The sequence below is a fragment of the Zonotrichia albicollis genome, chromosome 2 (genome assembly GCF_047830755.1).
Source record: "Zonotrichia albicollis isolate bZonAlb1 chromosome 2, bZonAlb1.hap1, whole genome shotgun sequence".
NCBI lineage: Eukaryota > Metazoa > Chordata > Aves > Passeriformes > Passerellidae > Zonotrichia > Zonotrichia albicollis.
The window spans coordinates 106,079,991-106,103,016 of record NC_133820.1 but is presented as its reverse complement, the minus strand read 5'-3'; the positions used below and the strand labels follow the sequence as shown (position 1 = coordinate 106,103,016).

Sequence of the window (23,026 nt, the reverse complement as noted above, 5' to 3'; positions counted from 1 at the left end):
TGATCCTTGAGGGTCCCTTCCAACTCAGGAGCTTCTGGGATTCTCTGACTTTTTTTTTTAGTTTAGCAAGTGGTAAGCTACAAATTAACTTTTAAATAATCTCCCAATAATATATGTAGTGCAATTTTTCTCTGCATAATTTTCAGTTATGAAGAATTCAATTTTATTACAAAAAATACTAATTAATTCTGTTCAAAATGTAAATTTAGATCTCAAATTCAAACTGTGGAGTTAAAAGCTCAGAATTCATGAATTATGTTTAGCACGTTGTTAGCTAGATTTATGAGGCTTTGTTGAGAGTTCTTTTTGGAAGAAAGCCATTAACCTCCTGAAAAAATTAATTTGTTATTTAATAAAGCAATTATGCCTTCTTTTTTCAGACCTACATTGGTGATATACTGTTACTTGTTAATCCGTTTAAAGAACTTCCTATTTATTCCACCATGGTAAGCATTCTCTTTTAAAAAGTTTGCAGATATTTTTTCACAATTCATATAGTTCATTTGACTGGTCAAACCCCTAAAATTAATTAATGTATATGCACATTTTATAAGGGGGGCATCTCAGTTTTAATATTTTAGCAAAACCTTAAAAATTTCTTCTAAGATACAACTGTTTTTTTCTGTGTCTTTCTGGTAAGACAGCCATTTTGATAACACTGTGAATGAACAGGACCTCTTTTGGTTGTTTAAAAATTGTTCCTGATGACCTTGGTGGTTTCTGCTGCTGTCAAACTTATAGAAAAAAATGCATACTTCATACAGTGGTTGTTTGAGTTCACAGCCCTTGCCCAAAGCATGATTATGGAGATAACAGCCTTGGATGGTGCACAAAGGCTCAAAATGTCTGTGCTCCCCACCAGGCTCCTCATCTGGGGCACTGCAGAGAGCAAAACGCTGAGCACCAGCTGAGCACTGCCCTGGGTCGGGAACAGGGATGGGGATTGTGCCAGGCGCAGGAGCGTTTGGGCAAGGGGGATTGAGCCATGTGAAAATATCCAAGAGTTTTGATCTCTCCTTCATCTACACCCAGACATTTTAGAGATACAGCGTTGGTGTAACTTAATTTATCCTCCCCTCTTATCTTCTCATCGATGCACAGAGTTCACAGAGCTTAGCCTCCATGACAGGGAATGTCCAAATATGTCTATTTAACCTGCAGGAATTATAAAGGGTTAAAAAATTGGGAAGCAAATTGTAATTTATGGCGGTTTGCTGCATCATGTGGCTTGGTGTGTAACAGTAGTAAATCTGAGAGAAAGAAACACAGTGATATGCATGGTAGAAGCAGCAGATTCTAAGTAGGGAGTCTGAATTTATTTTTAGAAATGGAAATCATTCATCATCCCCAAGTTTTAGATGATGGTATTTTTTCCTGGCACTGTGTATTTTATATTGGATACATGATTTTGTGCACCAAGAGAGAACTGTAAAGAGGAAGAGTTTACATATTAAAATGTTTCCTGAATGTTTGCTGCATCTTTACTTCTCTGTGATAGATCTATTTAATTAAGTTCATCATGAGACACTTTTTTGTCCTGTAATTGTTTGGGTCACCTTGGATATTAATTACTTTCACTTCATCTTTGTAATCTCCACACTATTGTGCATTATGCAGCTATTTCCCAGATGATCAAGAAACCATGGCTGTAAAACCACTTTGGTTTTGAAATGCTCTAGTATAGTGCAGCAGCTTAGCTGATGTTGTATTAAAGTCTCTGTTAGATGGTCTATGTATTAAAGTAATAAAAAGTGATGAGCTTGATTCCTCACTAAATGCTGACATGCTATATGATGTGGCTCATTAGTTAGCATTTTTGTTTCAGGTATGTAGTTTGTTAGCTGTCGAAAAGGAATGCAAGCATGTATTGAGCATGATCCTATTTTTAGAACAAGGATGAAGCAATGAAAATATTATAATCTATATCTTTTAATAACAGCCACATTTTATGTTTCCTTCTTTTTAAAAAAAAGTATATAAATTTTTGACAGAAAATTTTGTTATTGTGCAGTGATTGCCCACACTTTCTTCCAATAGAATACTACCAAAATAATTTTTTATAAGAAATCATTCACTCTGAGATGACATAAAGAATCACACATTAATGGACACTGATGTACTTTGCTCCTTATGAAATTCCATGTAGTTGCAAGGTGACAAAATTATTGCATTTCTGCATGGAAATACACTGTACAACTACACTGCAAATTACAATAGCATTTTACAAGGAACATAAAGTACAATTTTGAAGGTATCACAGTGACTGTAGAAATGCTTCAGCTGTGGTCTTGCTGCTTTGTTACATTTCTGCAGAATTTACTTGTGCCGGATTAGGACAAATATATTCTTGAAGTTCATGTTAGAAAAATACATAAACTTGCCACATTTTGCATTGAACGTACTTGTGTGAAGGTTTTTCTTTGTACTTTGTGACATTCTGAAACGATTCCTGGAGAATTGGTGTGGATTTAATCCTTTTTGTCTGGTAGCCCTTAAGGCCTGACTGAGAAGATACCATGGAGGATTCATTCAGCTTCACTGTTGTAGATACCCCAGGATTAAATAGTTTAGTATCTAATTAAATAAGACAGTATGGGACAGAAAGGGGTGACATATCAGGATATCCTCACAAAAAAAAAAAAAAAAAAAAGAAAAAAAAAGAAGTGGTTTCTATAACAGATAATTGGATTTACTCAGGCTTTAAGGGTAGTACATGTTGCCAGCTATGTGTGTCAGGAATTATTCTATATTGCAGAGAGCCTATTCGTAGGAGACTGCTATTAGTTTATAAATTATTCCTTTAACTTTTCATGGGATATTCATATTTAATTTTGTAAATTTTCAAGTCAAGACACTGAAAAACTATAAATGTAAGGCATTAAAAAGTAGCTTACTAGGTTTTCTTTTACTTAATGGGCAAACCAGCACTGTTAAGTCCTCTAGTTAAGTTTCATTTTGTATCTTAATTAGACCTTCTGTGTTTAAAGATCTATTTCTGTAATTAAGATTTTCATAGCTGTTGTAAAGGTATCGCTTCTGTACATGGAGAAGTTCTATTCATAATGCGTAGAAAGCTTTACAGAAGATCCAGGATTAAGGGGGTGAAACATAACTGTTTTGAAATGCATTTATCATTTTATTTTCTATAATTTTTCAGGTCACCCAGCTTTATTTAAGTAACTCCGGAAAACTGTGTTCCTCACTTCCCCCACACATATATTCCTGTGCTGAAAGAGCTTACCACATGCTATTCCAGGAGCAACGTCCCCAGTGCTTTATCCTCAGGTGAAAATTTATCTTTCTATTAATTAATTTGTACCTCCTGCTTTTCAGCAGTTTCCCTTGGGCCTCAGCAGTTGAGATTTCCATTTTATTTTTTCTCTAACTGATTTTTTTTCTGTGTACTGATCTCTGTATCATACATTAGAGCAAAATAGAAATGAAAAAGGTTTAATTACATCTCAAGTTCATAAATTCTCTTGGGCGATTGCCCCTCCTTGTAGCTGCATCTAATTAGGAACAAGAGTTAATGGTAAAGAATTCAAAACTGCTGTGTGTGTTTGCTGATATTACATGAATCAGGATTAAAAACAGAATCTATTGACAATAAAAATGATAAGTCCTTGACTAAATTATAAACCTCTGTGGTGAGGCGCCTGTATTGGAGCATGCAATCTGCCTCTGTTTGTGTGGCCATGAGTTTGTTCTTTAGCTCTCCAAGCTCAAAATGGACTTTAAAATGGACTTTAGCCTTTAACCCTTACTCACAGTGTTGTTTCAATGATAAATAACTTCAAGATTGTGAGTAATTGTATTAGTAATCTGTGAAAATAGTTTGATCCAAATATACTGGTTTTATAATGGTGAAATTTGGCATTCACCTGGAATGTTTTAATCCCCAAATCTATTAATCCTTTTAACAAATAAAACCTTATAATAAATCCTTTTAATAAATCCAATCATTTTCTCAAACTCGTTGAAAACAGTGAGAAAACAGTGAATTTGATGTACTCAGTCAAAGAAATGTGTTGCTCAGTCTCATCCCTTTTCAATCTTTTCACTCTTTACATACTTTCATATCTTGTGAATCTTTAATCTTAACATCCTCCTTGGGATTAGAGACTCAATGAGATTTTAAAAGACCTTTGAAATCATCGAGCCCAACCTTTGACTGAACACCACCGTGTCAACTAGACCATGTCACTGCTTGCAGTTCCAGCCATTTCTTGAACACCTCCAGGGATGGTGACTCCACCACCTCCCTGAGCAGCCCATTCTAATGTCTAATCACCCCACCTGCAAAGACCTGACATCCAACTGTCCTGCTTTAGGGTAAATATGGGCGAAAACTTCTAAAGAGCTTCTTCTTGAAAGTAAGTTCAAGTGAGCCCTCCCCCAGCTGGTTTGGGAAAAGATTTCTTTGGAGAAAAGTGGAAAAAAAAGTTTATTTTTGTTAAATTGTTTAACAGGCAATGCATTCACTAGCACAAAATGTCAATAATATAAAACAATAAAACCTCTTGGCAATCTGAAGAGATGACAAACTCAGAAAGTCCCCTTGGTGGGCTGTCACTCAGTCTCTGATCAGTCCCTCCAGTGCTGGAAATGCTGCAGCCCAGTCCCGGCCCACTGGGCCGCAGGTGCGAGCTGCTGGTGCTCTTCTGGTGTTCAGCCCAGAGCAGGTTCAAACAGTTCCAAGAAAAAGAAAAAACAACAGTCCAGGGAGCTTCTCTGCCTCAGCTAGCTAAAACTAACCAAAAGCAAAGGAGAGCTCTGTCCCACTGTCTGCCTGTGCTGCCGATAACACAGTCCTGGAGAAAGATACAGGGGAGCAAGTGCAGTCCCTGACTACAAACTCCCACCTTCACTCTTGGAACCAGCCTTAAAGGTGTAAAACTTGTTTCTGGGCTAAACAAACAAATGGTGATATGGGCATCATAAAGTCACTCTAGGGCACCTAAACCTCCCCTGGTGCAGCTTGAGGCTATTTTCTCACTGTTTTGTCACTGGTTGCCTTGGGGAAGAGGCCAATCCCCACCTACACCCTCCTTTCAAGCGATCAGGTCTCTCCCAAGCCTCCTTTTCTCCAGGCTAAACACCCCCAGTTCCCTCAGCCATTCTTCCTAGGACTTGGTGCTCCGAACCCTTGAGCAGCTCCGTTGCCCTTCTCTGGACTCCCTCCAGCACTTGAATTTACTTTCTTGAAGTGAGGAGACCAGAACTGGACACGGGACTTGAGGTGCAGCCAGATTTGTTACCCTTTTACATTTCTTTCCCCCCAGCCACTTCACATCTGATCAAAAGCTCACTCATTGAAACAGAGCATTTTACAACAGGAAAGCATTTAGCCAAATCACTGAAGCACCTACTATCAATTATTTGCAATTATTTTTGGTTTGTAGCAAGCCAGCTTTATTCATGTATGCTTAACACCAAGAACTGTCTTTGTATAAACTTCTAATGGAAATTATGGAATAAAATGATATTATTAGTTATGCTCTTAAATAGCCAGTAGGTGGACTTTTCATTATTAGCTTCTTTCTGACTGCATTTTGCTCCTGCTTTTCAGGATATGAAAATACATTAAGCACTGAAAAGATAAGTAAAGAGCTGTCCAGGGAGCCTAAATATAGTCCTGTTAAAAGCTAAGGATCTTTAATAAATCAAACCAAAGATTTATGGCATGCTTATTGCTAATTTTGTGAGTCAAAAAGTCATAATGAATACATAAAATTAAATGGTCTAGCTTGTTAACAGTCAGGAGTGTCAATATCCAGTGATAATGTTATGACATAAATCACATATTTAAGCCAAATCATCTGGAATGGGGAGAAGTCCTTGTGTTTTACAATGGAGTTCATTGAAAGCTTTGGAATTCCTCAGTTTAGCATCACTAAAAGCATTCTGTTCAATTTAATTTTTTTTTAAGTATAATTCCATGTGTTTTAAATGCAATGGGCTCCTGCAGTACAGTTGCATATTTGTATTGAAACATTGCTTAGAAATACACTGTCCAATTCAGCTTAATTTTAGAAATATAATTTCCAACTAAAATGAAAGATTGATCAGTTACAGATAACATTGCTGACAATACAAGACTCATTCTTTTGTATTTAACAGTTTTGCTTGCACATATTTGTTTCAAATCTAGAAACTTCAGTCATTGGGGGCAAGACTCAGTGTCTCACTTACCTACTCTGAAAATGGAGAAGAAATAAATTGTTCTGACCCCCAAGAGGGTGCGAACTTAGTCACTCTTCCCTGGATGTACCTTACTATGTTAATGGGAATTTGGAGTAGTAATGCTTCCTGTAGTACAATAAGAGATTGGTTTCAAAAGTTGATGCAGAACGGCACACCTGTTTTTTTTAAATCTGGTGGAACTCTTATATGAACACATTCTGTCAGCAGTTTTCCATCACTTCTGATCATAGGTCAAGTACTGCAGGAGTAAGTTTTTTTGTAACGTATGGTATGAGTGTGGTATCTTTGGTCAGAATTGAAAATGAAGCACAAAAATTAAAACCCTGCCATTTGTAACATCTGAAATGACAGATATATTGCTCCTTACATGTTTTGTATTTTGTCATATTTTCCCTAAATAGATGATTTATAGAATTTCTTCACAATGGGGTTGTTGTTTACCTAACAGTAATGATCTGATCATGATCCACTTTTCTGAAATCATAAAGGTATAGACAAAGATGCCTAAGATGAAGAAACTGAGGGTAAGCAAGTACTTCTCAGTACTTGCAGAAAGTAATTCTTAAAAAGTGCCTGGGGTTGGCTGCTTTCTAACTCTTTTACCTGGGCTTCCTTTATTCATTGTTTCCATGTGATGGCTCTGTCTATGCCTAAGTCCCCCTCTATGCAATATATATGATAATGGATGATAATCCAAATGCTGCAGATTTGACAATTGTAGCTTCTTTATTTCCCCTGGGTGTATAATGGGTCATCTTCTTTGCTTCACATGACCTTGTATTTTCACACTTTCAATTGGTCTTTTTCCTAACAAATTTAGATTTTGGTTTTTTTTTCCTTAATTTCAAAACAGAACTTATTTTTTAATTATTCATAGTATTTGAAGAAAGAAGTTTTGACCTGTAATTTAGGCTGTATTAACAAAATATTTATAAAGCAATAGTAGGAAACAGGCCCTCCAGCAGGTAGTTACAAAGAAAAGCTAGAAAGCCAGAGGAGGAAAGATGAGAAAACTTCATGAACTTCCTTCCTAACAAACTAAACTTCATGTTTCTTCCTGAAGTCCCACCTAAATTTCCCCTCTTTCAGTTTGTACCATTATTCCTTGTCCTGTCACTACAGTTCCTGACTAAGAGTCCCACTTTGGCTTCCCTGCAGGCAATTTTACTTATTTCCTCTATGCCACCACTTTTCTAATGTTTCTTTCAACATTGGTCATTCTATTGCCTTTCACCCTATTTACTCCCCCTATACACTTTCCCTGTCAGAAATTCTCATTCTTTTGAATATTTATTCTACATCACAAACCAGAAATCACAGCGATCTAGATAGAATCACTAAAGTCAGAATGTACTGCAGAAAGTGAGCAGGTTGTAAAATCAATAAACTTTTTATTTTCCTTCCTGTTCCTTTTGTATTTTCTTTCCATTCTTCCTACTGTATTCTTCACTTTCAATGTTTTCTGATTCCCCATCATTACCACAACAGTAATTTCCCATCTGCAAAGAGAACCAGGCAGCATTAGTGAGCTCCTTTACTGGATGAAAGATAAAGGAGAACATAAAATCTGTGCTGTAAGTACCTTCAAAAAGACTTGAAAGCATTAGATTTGATTGGTTTGGCCTGTGGTACAAGACAAGGTATCTTGACAGCTCTGACAGCCTTCATGTATATACTCAGTCAGTCAGTCTGTCTCCTATGTTGTGTTCTTTGTCATCCATAAACCTTCTGTTATTTGAAATAAAGGCTTGATGGGGGTACCTTCAATCCATTCAAACAAAGCTAGCAGAGAATATAAATAACATTTCAGTTGTGTAGCTAGCCCTGATTCCTCCCTCTCTTCCTTGCCTGTCTTCTTGCAGTGGAGAAAGTGGTTCTGGGAAGACTGAAGCCTGCAAACAGATAGTGAAACACCTCACTTGCAGAGCCAGCTGCAGCAGAAATGCCTTTGATACAAAGATAAAACATGTAAGTAGCATTCCAACCACTGAGTGAAATGAAGCAAAATCTTGGCCTCTTGGATAGGTAGAGATATTTGAATTGTATGGAAAAGGTATCAGCTCTGTAGAAATTCATAAATGGCTTATTTTCACCTCTGAAGTCAAACAAAGTTGGTTTTTTTTCCGTGAATGGAAATGGGATTGGGATTAAGCTCACATTGATCTGATAAAAAGCATTTCCAAAGTGGAGATAGTTTTGTTTCTATGTTTTGGTGACTTTGAGAATCAGTGTTGCAGTGAATAGGAAACATTTCTGTGATAAGGAACTGTTTCTTATACATGAAATTAAATGCCTTCAGTAAATAAATAAATTTACCTGTATGGTGTTTGCTGGACAGTATAAGAAGTGTTGAGGCATCTGAAGTAATACTATGCAGGACAGAAACTATAAACTTGCAGGAAAACTGCAAGGATTTAATGAAGTCATACGGCTCAATATCTGTGTACTAAATATATTTAAGAAATAGGTAAGACTTCTGAATATTTTTTCAGTCATATTTATTTTCCAAAATATATACCCATATTTAATTCCCTAGAAAGGTTCACCCTGAAATTTTAAATTATGCTGAACCCTGGATTGCCAATTCAAAATTTTTAAAGAAATTACCTTTCCTGATGAAACTTCTCATCTGAGATACCAACTCAGAGACAGCTATCAATGGGTCTTAATGGAGGTGGGAGAGCATTATCAAATTTTGGGTATAGAAAGACCCTTTAAATCTAGCTTAGATGGGATATCTGACTTAGATGGTAAATGTATTGGATCTCATCCATAGGGAATAGAGTAGAGATTCTAATTTAGTTACCTTTTAAGGTGCCTTAATGAACACAGTTGTCTGGATTCATTCCTGCTGCAGTTATGCATAGCACATTAAATTAACGAAGTTACAGAGGTTAAAGCAAGTACTGAATTAGTCTAAAAGCAAACACATAAAAGCAAGTGCTGAATTTGTCTAAAAGCAAACACATACTAAACAGCACTACTGGAGTGGAACTGGAACCAAAACTTGGCTGGCTAGTTTTCTGCTGCCACCTACTGCACAGACATCTGGTTTAATTAATAATTGCGAATGGTTTAATTTTTAGAGCTTCTGTACCACTCCTCAGACCCCTTCCCTCCCCAGCTAGTTCATCCACCTTCATGAAAAGTGATGTCAGAACAACAGTGTATATGCACTCATTGCAATCACCTTCAAGGATGCACAGAGGAAAGTTCTGAAGGGAATCTGTCAGAGTGCAAGCAACTGATTATACACAAAAAAGCTAAATACAGTGCCTGTGACCATGAAAGCTTAGCATGGAAATGCATTAGTGAGACATACCATAAAAAATGTCTGAATCTGCTTTCCCCTGCATTTTTCACTAGTATAATCCTAAAATAATTCTATTTGAAATCAATAATTTATGCCATTTCTGACATTATATAAAACTTGTAAATTCCTTTGTTGGGTTATTAGTATTGACTGACTGTTGCTTCACAAGCTTTCAAAGATTTTAATATTTTTGCGAAGTATGCCAGCTCCAGGAATATGACTCCAGTCGCTAGTATCCAAAATACTTGTAGGAACACTGTAGTGAACCTCCTCGGTTCATATGTGAACCTTTCACTTAAAACTTCCACTATTCTGACATTGATTTCTTGGAATATGTTTATTTTGACCTGTCTTAATTAAATTTCTATTTTGGAAAGAAACCTGCCTAGTAGTTTTTAAATTCCAAGATTAAAAATTATAATCTTTTTTTCCGCCAATTTATTAATCACACGCAAACTTTACAGACGTTTCTTGAAATATCTTCCCGTTTATTTCCTCTCTTTTTGCTTCTTTAATATTATTTTGCAGGTAAACTGTATCTTGGAGGCCTTTGGACATGCTAAGACACCCTTGAATGCTTTGTCCAGCTGTTTTATAAAGTATTTTGAACTACAGTTTTGTGAGAGAAAAAAAACTTTAATTGCAGGTAAGTATCACTTAATCTGTACATTTTGCTGTCACGCACACAGAGTGTCAGATCAGAGATCCCAGTGTGCCGTGCACAGAATTGGACAGCAAGGGGTTCAAGGTGCATGAAAGAGGCCAGGGGGGTTCGGGAGTGTCAGAGGAACAGATTTCACCGCCTGTGAATTGATCACTCCTCAGGAGCGAGCAGTGCCCTGTTCTAAGCAACCACAAGGTGGCAGGGAAAGACAAGAAACAAATGGACAACAGCAATTCCTTATATTTCCCAGGAGGTCACGTTTACTTTTATTTCACAGATCAACAAACTGAGAGAGCTGTGTAGTGCAACACTGTGAAATAAGAGTGAAAAATGGATTAAGTTAAGTTGTGCTTTTGTGCCTAGTATCGTATTGGGTATTTTAAGTATCCTTTAAATTAGTTAGCAATATAATCTGTTTAGTAAAAAAAAATAAAAAAAAAACACTAACAACAAAAAACCAAAAAAGCCAACAACAAGTATATTGTGTAATACTGAAATTAGAAGTAATTTATTTCAACTTAGAGCTTCTTTTAAAACAATTAGGAACCATAGTGTTGTTTATTCTTCTTAGAGGCAAGATAGCGTGAAATTCGTTCCTGCTTTCAGAGTAAGTGTGAGTGTTCTGTACCCTAGTAAGAATTCCTTAGTTTAAAAAAAAAAACAACAGAAACAAAAACAAAAACCTCCAAAAAAAAAAAAGAAAGAAAAACAAGGAAATTGAGCAAACTTTCAGTTTGATTCTGAAAACTGTCTCTTCAAAGGCAGTCAGAGAGAGCTTTCCTTTCTGGTCCACATAGGTCATCATAAAGCTACTCACTGTCAAAGCAAGGTATGTCTGCAGAAACAACTATACACAGTTTCCTACTTGCACTGTTCCTGGATACAGAAGCTGTATGGCAAGACACACTTTTGGTCCAAATAAATTAGATTCTGTTAGATAAGCATTTCCAAATCTTCTTCTTTTTTTTTTTTTTTTTTTGTAATTTTAAATGTGTTTGTGCTTTCTGAAGATTTTCCTTAAAAAAATTCTTTGGAAATCTTTCCAATTACATTTTCTTGAGACAGTTCACTATACTCTAAAAAATATGGTAGTTCCTTCATGGGAATGTCATGCATGTGAATTTGCTAACACTTTTTTCTGGTTTGTTTTATAATGAGTGTAGGATAATTGCAAAGGAAATTCAAAACTAAAAATGTGCGATTTTGTTTTTCATTTATAAGCTCTTGTGGGAGGAATGCAAATTTAAATACGCATTAGCATGGACCGAAGAGCATCTCAGTTCAGTTTGTAAAAATAAACCTTAATCTCTAAAGCTTAAATTTTATAGACCCTTTGTATTCTACCTATTTAATTTTAGTATATTGTCTCTGTAGGGATATAGGTTTATGGACAGCTTTACTCAGAACTGACAATTTAATTCATAGCCACTGCCTCTGACAGGATCAGTTAAACAGGTTCTTGTGTCAGTTTTCTGATGCACTATTTCTGTGGTTTTATGATTCTCAAGCCATAAGCATCAAATGAGAAAATGTAAGGGTAGTCAGGTCAATTAACAAATGTAAACAAATTACTTATCTACCCTGCTATTCCCCAATTATTTGAGAATTGAATCAATTATTTTTGCCAACTGTAAGGTAGCTTAAAGTTACATAATGTACAGTCAAGAGAGGCATGCCTTGCTACAGCAGTAGAAATATATTGTATATTTCTGAAATTGGCAATTGTTCCTGCTGTTTGATTTGCACAGTAGATTTTGCCATTTCTCGGCCACTGAGCATCACATCTGAGTGAAATTGTCCCAGGTTTAGACCACCATAAATGAGAAAAGAATAATGCATATTGTCTTTGGCAGGTTTAAATTCCACCCAGGCATATTCTGGGGTTTGTTTGGAAGATTATTTGCAGCAGTATTTACTGTCCTGCACTGTTTAAACGTAAATTAATAATTTAAGTATGCAGAACATCTGATTTTGCTGAGCCATGAATTTATAACTCATTGATACTAACGGGGCTAAATATGTCTGATTTGTAAACAAAAATCCAAGTGACACTAGGCTGCCTCCATCAAAGGTGGTTTGAACTCCTTCAGAGATAGGTATTACAGGTGGAGATCTGGAACAAATTTACTAAGGCAGGGACATGCAAAGTACGTGTGCACACTTTTATTACAGAGAGCAAGCCCAAGATGGCACTCCTTGTGTTCTGAGTGGACACCAGTGAAGTTTGTGACAACTTCTTATTCATGCTGAAGTTTGTCTAGACCCTGGAAATGCTCTTTTATCCAAGGTTTATCCTTCTAGCAGAAGGTACAATGTAGCTAAATAACTGAAATGTTCTTCATAATTTTCATCATTAGATTTGATTCGTTCTTTAGCATAAACTGTACTCTGCCATGAAGAAATCCTCGTTTGGAAAAAAAGGATGGAGAGTTATAGTGTGGCTCTACTCAAAGCCAGTACAGATATCTAAAGAGTTTTTATGTAACAAAAAGTTTTATTTTAGAACGAACACTTAGAATAAACTGCAGGCCAGTGATTTCACTAAGTTTCTAAAATAAATTAAGAATTTAAAGATTGATCTTCTGGCAAAAAAAAAATTCCTGGTGGATTACTGACTCCCACAACATAATTATAGAAGACTGATTTTTTTTTTTTTTTTCCTCAGAATGGTCCTTCAGGTAAGTTGATATGATTCCTAAGGTGAAAATGAATGCCTCTAAAAATTTCCTTAAATGACTCAGAAAGTAACTTAGGAAGAAAAAATAAAGTCTAAAAAACTTATTCTCCAGATTTTCTGCTTTGCTTTCCAGGCATTGATTTTTTCAATCTTCACATTTGAAAACCAAGGACAGATTTTTATTTTTTTTTAAGTTACATTGAAAGTGACTAAGAAATGTTTTCTTGTCTTTACAAATAGCTGTGTTTTGGATAGCATAGTTTTTGAGAAGGAGCAATGTAGTTTCTAAGAAAGCATAGCTAAAAGACAGATTTCACTGGCCACACTTTAAATACAGAATCTGCTTGCTGGCTCTGTAGCTGCTGAGTGGATCAAGTGAGCTGTTAAAGGAAGTAAAAATTTGTTTGTGCCTGGAGGCACAATTACCTTTGCACAAAAATGATAGACTTTGCTTTGTAACTTTATGTATTTTCTCCCTTTTATTTCACAAACATATTTCACTTTGTAGAATGTGGGATCTCAGCACCTCAGGACTGAGGTGCCGAGCCACTGAGACCACCCTTGGGGGGCCCGGGAGTCCTGGAATGTTGCCAGAAGTTTCTGGTGGCTGGACTTTGATCCTACACAGGAGACGACACCTGTATGAGGATAGGAGGATTTCACCGGGGTGAATGGTGAAGGGATTAGTTAATTAGAGGGTGAGACACAGGGTTTAGGATTTATGTACAGGGGGGTTTAGAGAAGTAAGATGGAGGAATTGGGGCATGTCCTGTCCTTCTTCTTCTTCTTCTTCTTCTTCTCCTCCATCTTCTATGGTGATGGTGGCACTTTAGGATTGGTCATTACTAAAAGTGCACCGGACAATAAGAATAAATGGTATTGGGGAAAAATGATAAATATTGTACACGTAACAATGGGTATAAAGATAGGTGGCTGTCCAGAGGGCAGCACAGTGTGCTCATGGCTGACTGCTGAGCAGACCTCTGTTGGGCTGAAAGAAAATCTTTTAGATAAACAATTAATAAACATAAAGACCGAAAGAAGAACTGAAGCCTCTTCTCGTCCTTTGATACGCGGGCTGCCCCAAGGCCACTCCGGGCCTTTCCAGGCCCTTCAAACAGCCGAAAACCGGACAGTAGAAAAGCATACTACCTTGATCATTTTCTTTATGACTCTTAGCACCATAAAGATGATGCTGTGTTTGATTCTTGCTGATTGGAAGCTTGGCTTTTCGTAACAGCTCTTCCCACTGCTGGAGATGCTAGTTGAGATGGAATGTATTTAGCCTTATTAAAGTGCAGGTGACTTGAAGTACTTGGAAAAGGCTGAATTAATTTGTGTCATCTGAATAAGTGATGTTGCTCATCATTAAAGTTAAATGATAGATGACCTTTGGTAACATTTTTCCTGCTTGTATTAATCAATGAATGTTAAAAACACCTGAAGTGTTAGTTATAAAAGCCTTAGTGAATAATATTGCACACAAAAATGTGATTAAAGATTTGCAGTGAACTCTCTTCAAATTAATTGATGGTTGGATTCATTTTACTGTGAAATAAGTTACAAGCACAATAAAAGATGGAAATCATCCTTCAGGTTCATCTATTCTGTTTTACCCTGTAGAAATGACAGCCAGGTAATGATTGATTCTGATGAAAGTGTGTGTCTGGGCCAGACCTGCCATGATTCCATTGCTTCAATTTATAATGTGTTGCAAAGTTACTGGAGCCAGAAACATACATGATTTCCCAAGTGTGCCTTTCTACTTCCCATACAGGTTTGGATTTTTTAGTTTTTTCTGTAGTGTGGCAGCAGAGGATTAGATGGATGATGCACAACTTCTCATCATATTGATTCCATAATAGCAGCTCACTACTACATTTTGTAGGATGATTAAATGGGCCAGATCATGTTTCCTTGCTTCAGCAAATCAAAGGTACAGCTCCTCTCTGTCAGTCCTGCTGTCTCTCAGCCAGACTCCCAGGCATGGTTTTGGTTGCCAGCAAATGTCAGGACATGTCTGTGCTGTTACATAAAGAGAGTGTAGGGGATGTCCCTGGCTGATGTACCACTGACCTTCTGCACTCCTTAACTGGGGTGTGTCCAGGAGGATTTGGTCTGTGCAAAGTAGTTCTTTGAGACTCTGCATAGTTGTATTTAGTTCATTGACAGAATTTAGCTGCTGAGGCCTTTCTCAAAACAATATGTTCAGGATTCACCCATTTCATTTCTCTCCCATCTATGCTGTCTTTCAGCAGTACTCTCAAAGGCTGTGTTCCCTCATACACACTAGTTCAAGTAACCTCAGGTTTGCTGTGTTTATTTCAACAGTATAAACAGAAACTTAAAGAACTTCAAAAGATAAGTGGAATTTAAAATGAAATGACCAGACAGATACAGATGATACAGCAATAACCTAGCAGTGGACATTAGCAGTTGTATGGTGACAGGAACTGATAATCTGCCTGCTGGCCTAATGCCTCATTAGGCTGATGCAGCTACCTCTGATACACACTGTCATTCACCAAAATGTTTCACTTTGTATTAGGCAACAGCTGTGTGTCCAGAACTGGTTCTGAAAATATTGCTTTAATCCCAGCCAGCTTAAAAAAGAAAAAAATGAGAAAAATTCTAAAAAGATGCGAGTGGTATGAATTTAGAGAGCATACTTCCTGTGCTGTAGGATGCATGCACCAATATTTACAATGACTATTGTTCAGGTAGTTCAAGAACTACTTCCAGTTCATGAAAAAAAGGAGTCCTGAATGAGTTGGGTGAAAGCCAGGCTGTAGTTTAATATTCTCATCTGCTTACTGGGTTCAAAAATATGGGTCCTCTGTTGCTGAGAAGTGCACCTTATGCTCTAAACTCAAGAGCCCTTGAGTGACCCCAGGGTGAGGATGCTTGCAAAGACTCTGTGGAAGCTCTGCCATACTCCAGATACTGAAAAGACTAGAGCTGCAGCATGGACCATGTCCATGTGGTAGAGGTGATCAGGTCTGTGTGAACAGAAGTGCTTCTGGTCTTTGTACTACAGCAAGTGTTTAAATAATGAGAGAATTTATGCCAGCAGCTGGGTAAGTGGGAACTGGGATTAGATTCCCATTTACCAGAAAGGCCCTGACCTAGAGCTGCAGTTGGACATTCCCTTGTTCTCTCAGTCTCTTGCATCTGGAACCACATGGTGGTGTACTCCCAGAGAGTAGCCTGCCCAAAAGAGTGAATATCCCTATCTCTTCATATGTATCTCTAAAATGTCTTTTATCTTGCAAAAAGGTAAATCAGTCTGAGGCTCAATAATTCCTTTGCTTCTGTGCTTTGCCTCTTTCAGAATCTTTGTGAGACTGAGGTTATGTATGATCATGTAAGCTATTTTTCTGTAGGCAAATCTCACTCAGATTCATCCTCCTTTACCTTCTTCCCCAAACTTCTGATTCACGTGGCTTCTCATTTATTCAGGTCATCATAGCCCATGTTCCCCCTGGCTCAGGTCAGTGAGCCTGTTGATAACCTGTTCTGCAGAGGATTTGCCTCTTTGTAGCCATCTGGAAGCTAGGTGGTTAATCAAAACTATTAATCTCTCTGTTTCTGATTACCAGCAGAGAAAGAAGAAATGCTTCCAAGTGTGTTTTTTCAAGAGGTCTTGAATCTCTCTCCCAGCTTTCTGTTTAGGAGGAGGATAGAATAGATGCCAGTGGTCAGATACCTCCATTTTGGTGAGATGACTAATAGCTTGTCTCTTAGAAAAATCTTGCCAAATACAGCAACTTATACAAATCAACATCAGTATCTTCAAAACTAAGTAGTTTTGATGGTAATGTCAAACAGTAGGTAAGTGTGGTAATGTTTGTTCTACCAATTCTAATGGAATTGGGGTTTTGAATATGATTGTTAATGAAAACCATGGACTATAGAATGGCAATACTATATTTTATATGCTCCCCTCAGATCATTTTATAAGAAACATGGTTTATTCTGAGCTCTTGCAATGGTGAATGGTTTAAGACATTTGAGTTTGAAACAATCAGTGTAATTATGAATTTATATGTTTGTTTCTTAATCAGCTAGGATTTATACATACATGTTGGAGAAGTCTCGTGTCGTTATCCAACCTCTCAATCAGAGTAATTTTCATGTTTTTTACTTGATGATGGATGGATTGTCTGCTGAAGAAAAATACACCCTTTACCTCAGTAATTTATCTGCACACAGGTAGGAAAACAACTTTATATTTAGTATTAATAATTTTCTAATATTAATGTCTCTCTGCTGTTGAGGTCCTTCTTCTAATAGTTAAAAATTTTCTAACTTTTCAATGAATTCTGAAATTGTTTATTATGGAGTACTTGCTCATGAGTATTTAGTTCTGAAGTACATATATAGTCTCTTTACAAGATCAGAGTTTTTTTATACATTTCTATTGTTGCCTCAAAGAAGAAAAAGAAATTTATAAGCTCTTTCTCTGTCTTTTGTGGACTAGAGTAGGTCTATTGTTTTTGGTTTTTTTTCCCTGGTGAAAAGTTGTTTCTTAAGGTAAAAACTGTTTGATTTAATTGTTATTTTCTTATGGAATATGTTGATTTTGGTGAAATGTCACTAAATGTAACCTGTTATCTCCATTTTCATTTTGATACTTACTTTATATCAAATTAGTAAGAAAAACAGAAACAAAAGTTTTGACTGCTTTGAACCCAAGGAAAGGATTCAACTTCCAGCACCTAAAATTATGTCTTTCTGTATGACTCCACAGGAGCTGATTGTCTTGGCTCCTATTTGCAATCAAAGGAGGTTGAGTCCCTGCTCACCTGTATAGTGACTTATAAATGTGGTTCAGTTCACCCAAAGCACAGAGCTGTGTGTGTCTTCATAAACTGTGATGATCACGCTGCCTTTAATAGTGAGAGCTTAAATATAAAGAGCTGAATATAGACACCCAAATGTAGCATGTCTAAGGCTTAATATACTCCAAATGTTTGCTATAGGAGAAGGTTTTTGGGGTTTTTCACTAAATGTTGTGATTATCTCAGAATTTATTCATTCTGACTATTTTAGAATGAAAAAATATTCCTCACTTAGTTAATTTGCATTTTACTCTTCAGTCTTTCCTAAGTGTCACTGAAATCAGAGTAGACTATTTAGTATTAATGATCTTCTCTTAAACGGACTAACTTTAAAATGGGTATAGTGAGTAACTTTAAAAAGACCAATAGTAATTAAAATTGTGTAAGAAGCATATTTTCAGGTTTATACATCTAAGCCTTTTTCCCATGGATTTTTTTCTTTTTTCAACTTTTTCATTTTCCACTCTCTTTAGTTACTTGAATAAAATAGCAGTTCTAGATACAGAACCTTTAAACAGAAAGACACCACATTAATTTTTGCAGAAAAAGCTTCATTGATTATGATTTTTTTGTTAGACAGAAGTCTTCTGACTACCACTGGTAATGTTTTAAGCTGTTACCATTTCTGTATTATACAGAATATCATACAACACTAACTCTGAAGTAACCTCAGGCTAAATTCCTTTGTTAAAAATTATTCAGTTCAAGGCAGGGGGAAGAGGTTAATTCTATATTTTAAATTGTTTGAGGACTTTGAAGACCAAAAGTATTCTAAGTTTCTGATGATTACTTTTATTCCTCTTCTAGCATAAGTTGTTTGGAAGCACACAGTTTTTTCAGAAAATGAAACAGTTTAAAGTCCCTTTGCAAGAAGCTCAGACAGGAAGGAACATAGTGTAAACCTGAATAATTAGATTCACATGAACAAAGCTTTATCTGATAGGATATCTGATAGTCATCCAAAAAGAACAAAATGGTATTTCTAAATAGATGTCTGAACATTGCAGTACCAAAGCTTTAGAAGTAATTTATAGCTGAATATTTGCATAAGCCTGCTTTAATCAATAAAGCTTTACTTTGCCTATGTACAGTAGATTGTATCTTAAATTATTGAGAGTGTTTGGGCCAATTTTTTCTTACCTTAAACTCCTGAGTGCAGTACTTCAGTGAGCTAGATCTTTCTCAGCTGATAAAGTTAAATTAGGGATGAATTTCTACTGCATCAAACTCACTCATGAATCAGGAAGGCTTTTCTGGCTTTGTCGAATTTTGATGAGATCACATCATTCTGGTAATATCCATAAGTGATTTTTTAATGTTTTCTTTGAACAAGTGTAATCTTGATTCAAATAGTAAAATTAACTAGATAGCAGAGCTTTTAAAACCTTTGGCAGGTTGTTTTTGCCCAGTTGTTTTTTTTTGTTAATTTTTCTGTTCTTCTTTACATTGTTTAATATTGCACTTTTATGTAGAAGATTCAACAATCTTATTAAATAATGGCTATTAAGATCACAAAGTACCCCTATTTAAAAATTGCTTTCTTAAGCTATTGCAATGTAAGAAATAAGATGTAGCATGGGTTTTTCTATTCTTATTTTAGATTAAAGTACCTCAAAGATTTAAAGTAATTTTGTCAATATGATGCTTTGAAAGATGATATTTAGATAGTGTTTTATGTAATATATAACCCTGGGCTGAGAGTTCATGTAAATTGCTTAAAGGGAAAATCCCTCCCTTTTGGATTCACTGAGAATCTCTGTAAGGCTGGGGTGTTGCCCCATCGTGTAGGGAAAGTTGTTTGGCTCTAAATCTTTGCTGTCTGGTGCTCTTTTGAGAGGGAGATGGAGCTCAGAAACTTAAATATGTGTTCTTGCAAGCATTGTAATTGCTGAGGCATCATGTGAGGACAAATAGCTGCACACTTTTCATTGAGCCTAGACACAACTAGGATCTTAAAGTAGCAAGGGTTTGATCTACTTATGGAAGGATCTGAATGAATGCATCTCCCATCGTATCTGCATGTGGATCATGATGGATTAAGACAGAAGAAATTGCTGAAAGGTAAGATCATTTTGCAAGACTGAGCAAGGGAAGCATGTCAGAAATGAAGAGAGAGTCTTTAAGGGCAAGTCAAACCTTTTTGATTGACAGCTACTCCTGTGTGTTTTTTATATTTGGAAACTGGTTTTTATCAGCAGATGGTTGATTAAAAAATTCCAAAATTTCTATTAATTTACTGTGTTTCAAAGAACTCTATGACTTCTTTGATCCAGCTGTGTAGAGTGGCAAGCCTAGAGAGCAAAGGGTATAAAGACTTTTGGAGTACACTTGATAGTCTTTCTAAATAATATGGTAGCATGAAGATACAGCTTCAAACACATGGAAGATTTCAAAAACAAGAAAATGAAGTCTAAGTTATTTTTGCTGGAATTTGTTTCAGTACGATTAGAGAATATGGATAGGTGAAATCCTAAGTAAAATAGAAGATAGTTTGTGTTGTTTGTTGGGTTTTTTTTGTGGGGTTTTTTTGGGGGTTTTTTTGTTGCTTTTTTTTAACTGCATGGTAGCAAATAGTAAAAAAATTATATACTTCCATCAGTTTAAATCTTCCTGATATGATTTACTTTTATTTCAGCTCTCTAGTGAACAGCTTTAAATGTGAACATTTATTTCTTGACTATCTTCATGCAATGCTACCATGAAAATCTGATTTACAATGAGTAGTACTATTTTAAGGGCAAGATTTGTACATTCTGAATGTAATGAGGCGATTCCATTTGCTTAGGTTCCAGTGAGGTCTGACAGCTAAACTAAACCAGGCTAGTTATCAGGAAGGTAATGGGGAGAGATATAAAGCAGATGTATTTGAGATTCTGGAGCAGATTTAAACTTGTTTCAGCGAGTTTAATACCTATGTAATCTGGAATATTTTCAATGTCAAAAATATTATATAAATTTTTTCTGTTGTCTTTTGTGCTTTGCTTGTTTACTTTTGCTGCTTACTATTTGTTCTTTTCCTATTTACACTGTATTTACTGGTGTCTGAACTTTTAAATTTTTTTTTTTGAGATTGAATCACCTTTACTGCATGTAGGACATATGCATATTCCAACAAAATGTGCTTTCACATGTTCTCTTTAATGTTTTTCCCTATCCTATTATAACTTCAGATAGATAATATTCTTTATCCCAATGCTCTTACCTTCTTCAGTTTTCCTTTATTTTCCTCATTCATGCAGGTTTTCTGAGCAAATAGTGCTCATGAGTTTATTCAACTTGGTTTATTCTTTATATAAGTAGGAATTGAACCAAAAGGAATTTTTATGGTTTTGTGGAGTTTTTCGCCTCTTTTTCTTCTCTCATTCTTTCTTTGAAGGTCAAGTTCCATTAATCTCTTGTACCATGATCTTCAAGTGTCAGTGTTGATCTGTGCACTTCCGAGAAGGAGATGTGTGAAAACACCAACAAATGAGTGATGTGTGTGATTTGTTATAATAATCATGATGAACTCAGTTTTATTGAGGATGGACACCAAAAATTATATTATATGTTTTATTAAGATACAGCTTCCTGTTTCAAAGTGATATTGATTGACTGGAACTAATTTTATCTAATTCTAATGTAACATTTCACAATACTTATTTTCAAATATATCTGAGATTAAAAAAATAGAGCAGAGTGTAAGTTTGGGATTTTTTTTTTTCATTTAAACTGATTTCCAAAACAGAATATTCAAAAGTATTGATTTTTTTTCCTCTGTGGCCTAATCCATCTCATTTTCCTTATTTGTGTGCTGCACTTCTCTTCAACTCGCTTTTAGGCTTAGTCTCATGTTTTAGGCTTAGACTGCCATATTTTAATGAAAACTAGATAGAAACCACAGAAGCCTGTTAGTGTACAGTAGCTAAGAGTTTTTTTGGTGTTTTTTAGCAGGGGAAATATGATGACTGAAGCACGTAGACTAAATCTTCTTCCTTAAGATCATCACTGTGCATGTTAATATTCAGGAAGTACCTGACAATAATGTCAGTGTTGAAGTTGATATACAGTTTATTTCTGAAAATTGACTACATTTCCTCTGTCTTAAACCCCCTTTCTGTGAGACGTTTGTGGATAGTTGTGTCCTACAAAATACATTACTAGGAGGTTGGCATTGCAATTACAGAATATATAATCAGGATCACATCTTAGGTTTTCGAAACAAAACTGAAATGCTATTTGTCTGCTTTATTTTGCAAATTAAGTATTTATTTTTCTATTGGCAGATACCTACACCTCATACATAAGGTATACCTCTGTATTATTAATTATATTTCACAATATTTGTTTTGAGTATCTGGCTGTGCAGTTGTTTTGAGTGGTTCATCCTGAATTCAGGGTTAGTTACATACACACCTACACACTTGCATTATAATTGCATGTCAAGATATCCAAAGCATTTTTCTTCTTGAAAGCAGAAGGAACTTAGCTTTGGATTTTAATGATAATTTATTTATTCCAGTTTCGACATTAGCAGTTTTTAATATTACTGCTTTATTCCCAAAGGATATTTTAAAAAATTGCACCTCCAGTGATGTTTAACAATCATTAACTTACTTGAAATTCAAAGAGAATTTTTATTTAGCAAGGTAAAGGTAGTAAAATTGCTCTGAGACGGCTCAGGGTCTTTGTCTGAGGTCCCAAGTGTAATTGTTATTTGTCTGGCATTTGGAATAAATGCTGTAGAAATTCTGCTTTGTTCAAGAGTGCAAATCTGAAACTCATATTCCTCTGGGTATTTTCTTTCATTTGATGTTAACAATCCCCTCTTCATTGTATTATTCTTCATACATATTGATTGACTAGTGGCAGAGGTTGTTCAGTCCCCCATTGGCAGACTCTGAGAGACAGAGAAATCATTCATTTTGATTACTTCTCGTTTCAACAACTGATTTTTCTCTCCATCATAATTCTAACAAGCTGAACCTGTAAAACTATGTGTAAATGAACACATCATGTTTTCTCCGGAATGAATTTTACATTTATAGTGGTAAAGCCAAGGCATGCTTCTTTGTATTTCTGTGTTTTCCTAAATGAACTCAGATATCTGGTAATATTTGGTAAGTTACATTCCCTTGGTGTCAGTTTGGAATAGAAAAAATTGTATCAGACCATATAAAAGTGCTCTGTATTTTGCCTTTTTATTGCTTTAGTCAGTTTACTTTTGCATGTTTAGTTTTATTCCACAAACTTGCATTTACATCATTTGACTACCATTGATACCATTTGGTATTTATTTGATTTAGAGAGCTTTGTCTTTCTTGTGTTCTTTGGTATGATATAGAAAC

The 23,026-nt window shown here is 35.8% G+C and overlaps 1 protein-coding gene across 8 annotated transcripts in view; it reads left to right on the top strand.

The window, feature by feature from the left end:
• The window catches only part of MYO16 (myosin XVI), a 359,429-nt gene that overhangs the window by 192,529 nt on the left and 143,874 nt on the right, over positions 1-23,026 (top strand). For all 8 annotated transcript variants that reach the window (XM_014267408.3, XM_074535973.1, XM_074535972.1 and 5 more), the window contains 5 exons: positions 381-446; positions 3,158-3,285; positions 8,067-8,172; positions 10,046-10,163; positions 16,923-17,070. In XM_014267408.3, coding sequence (XP_014122883.2) covers positions 381-446; positions 3,158-3,285; positions 8,067-8,172; positions 10,046-10,163; positions 16,923-17,070 — 566 coding nt within the window. The remainder of the gene's footprint in view (positions 1-380; positions 447-3,157; positions 3,286-8,066; positions 8,173-10,045; positions 10,164-16,922; positions 17,071-23,026) is intronic.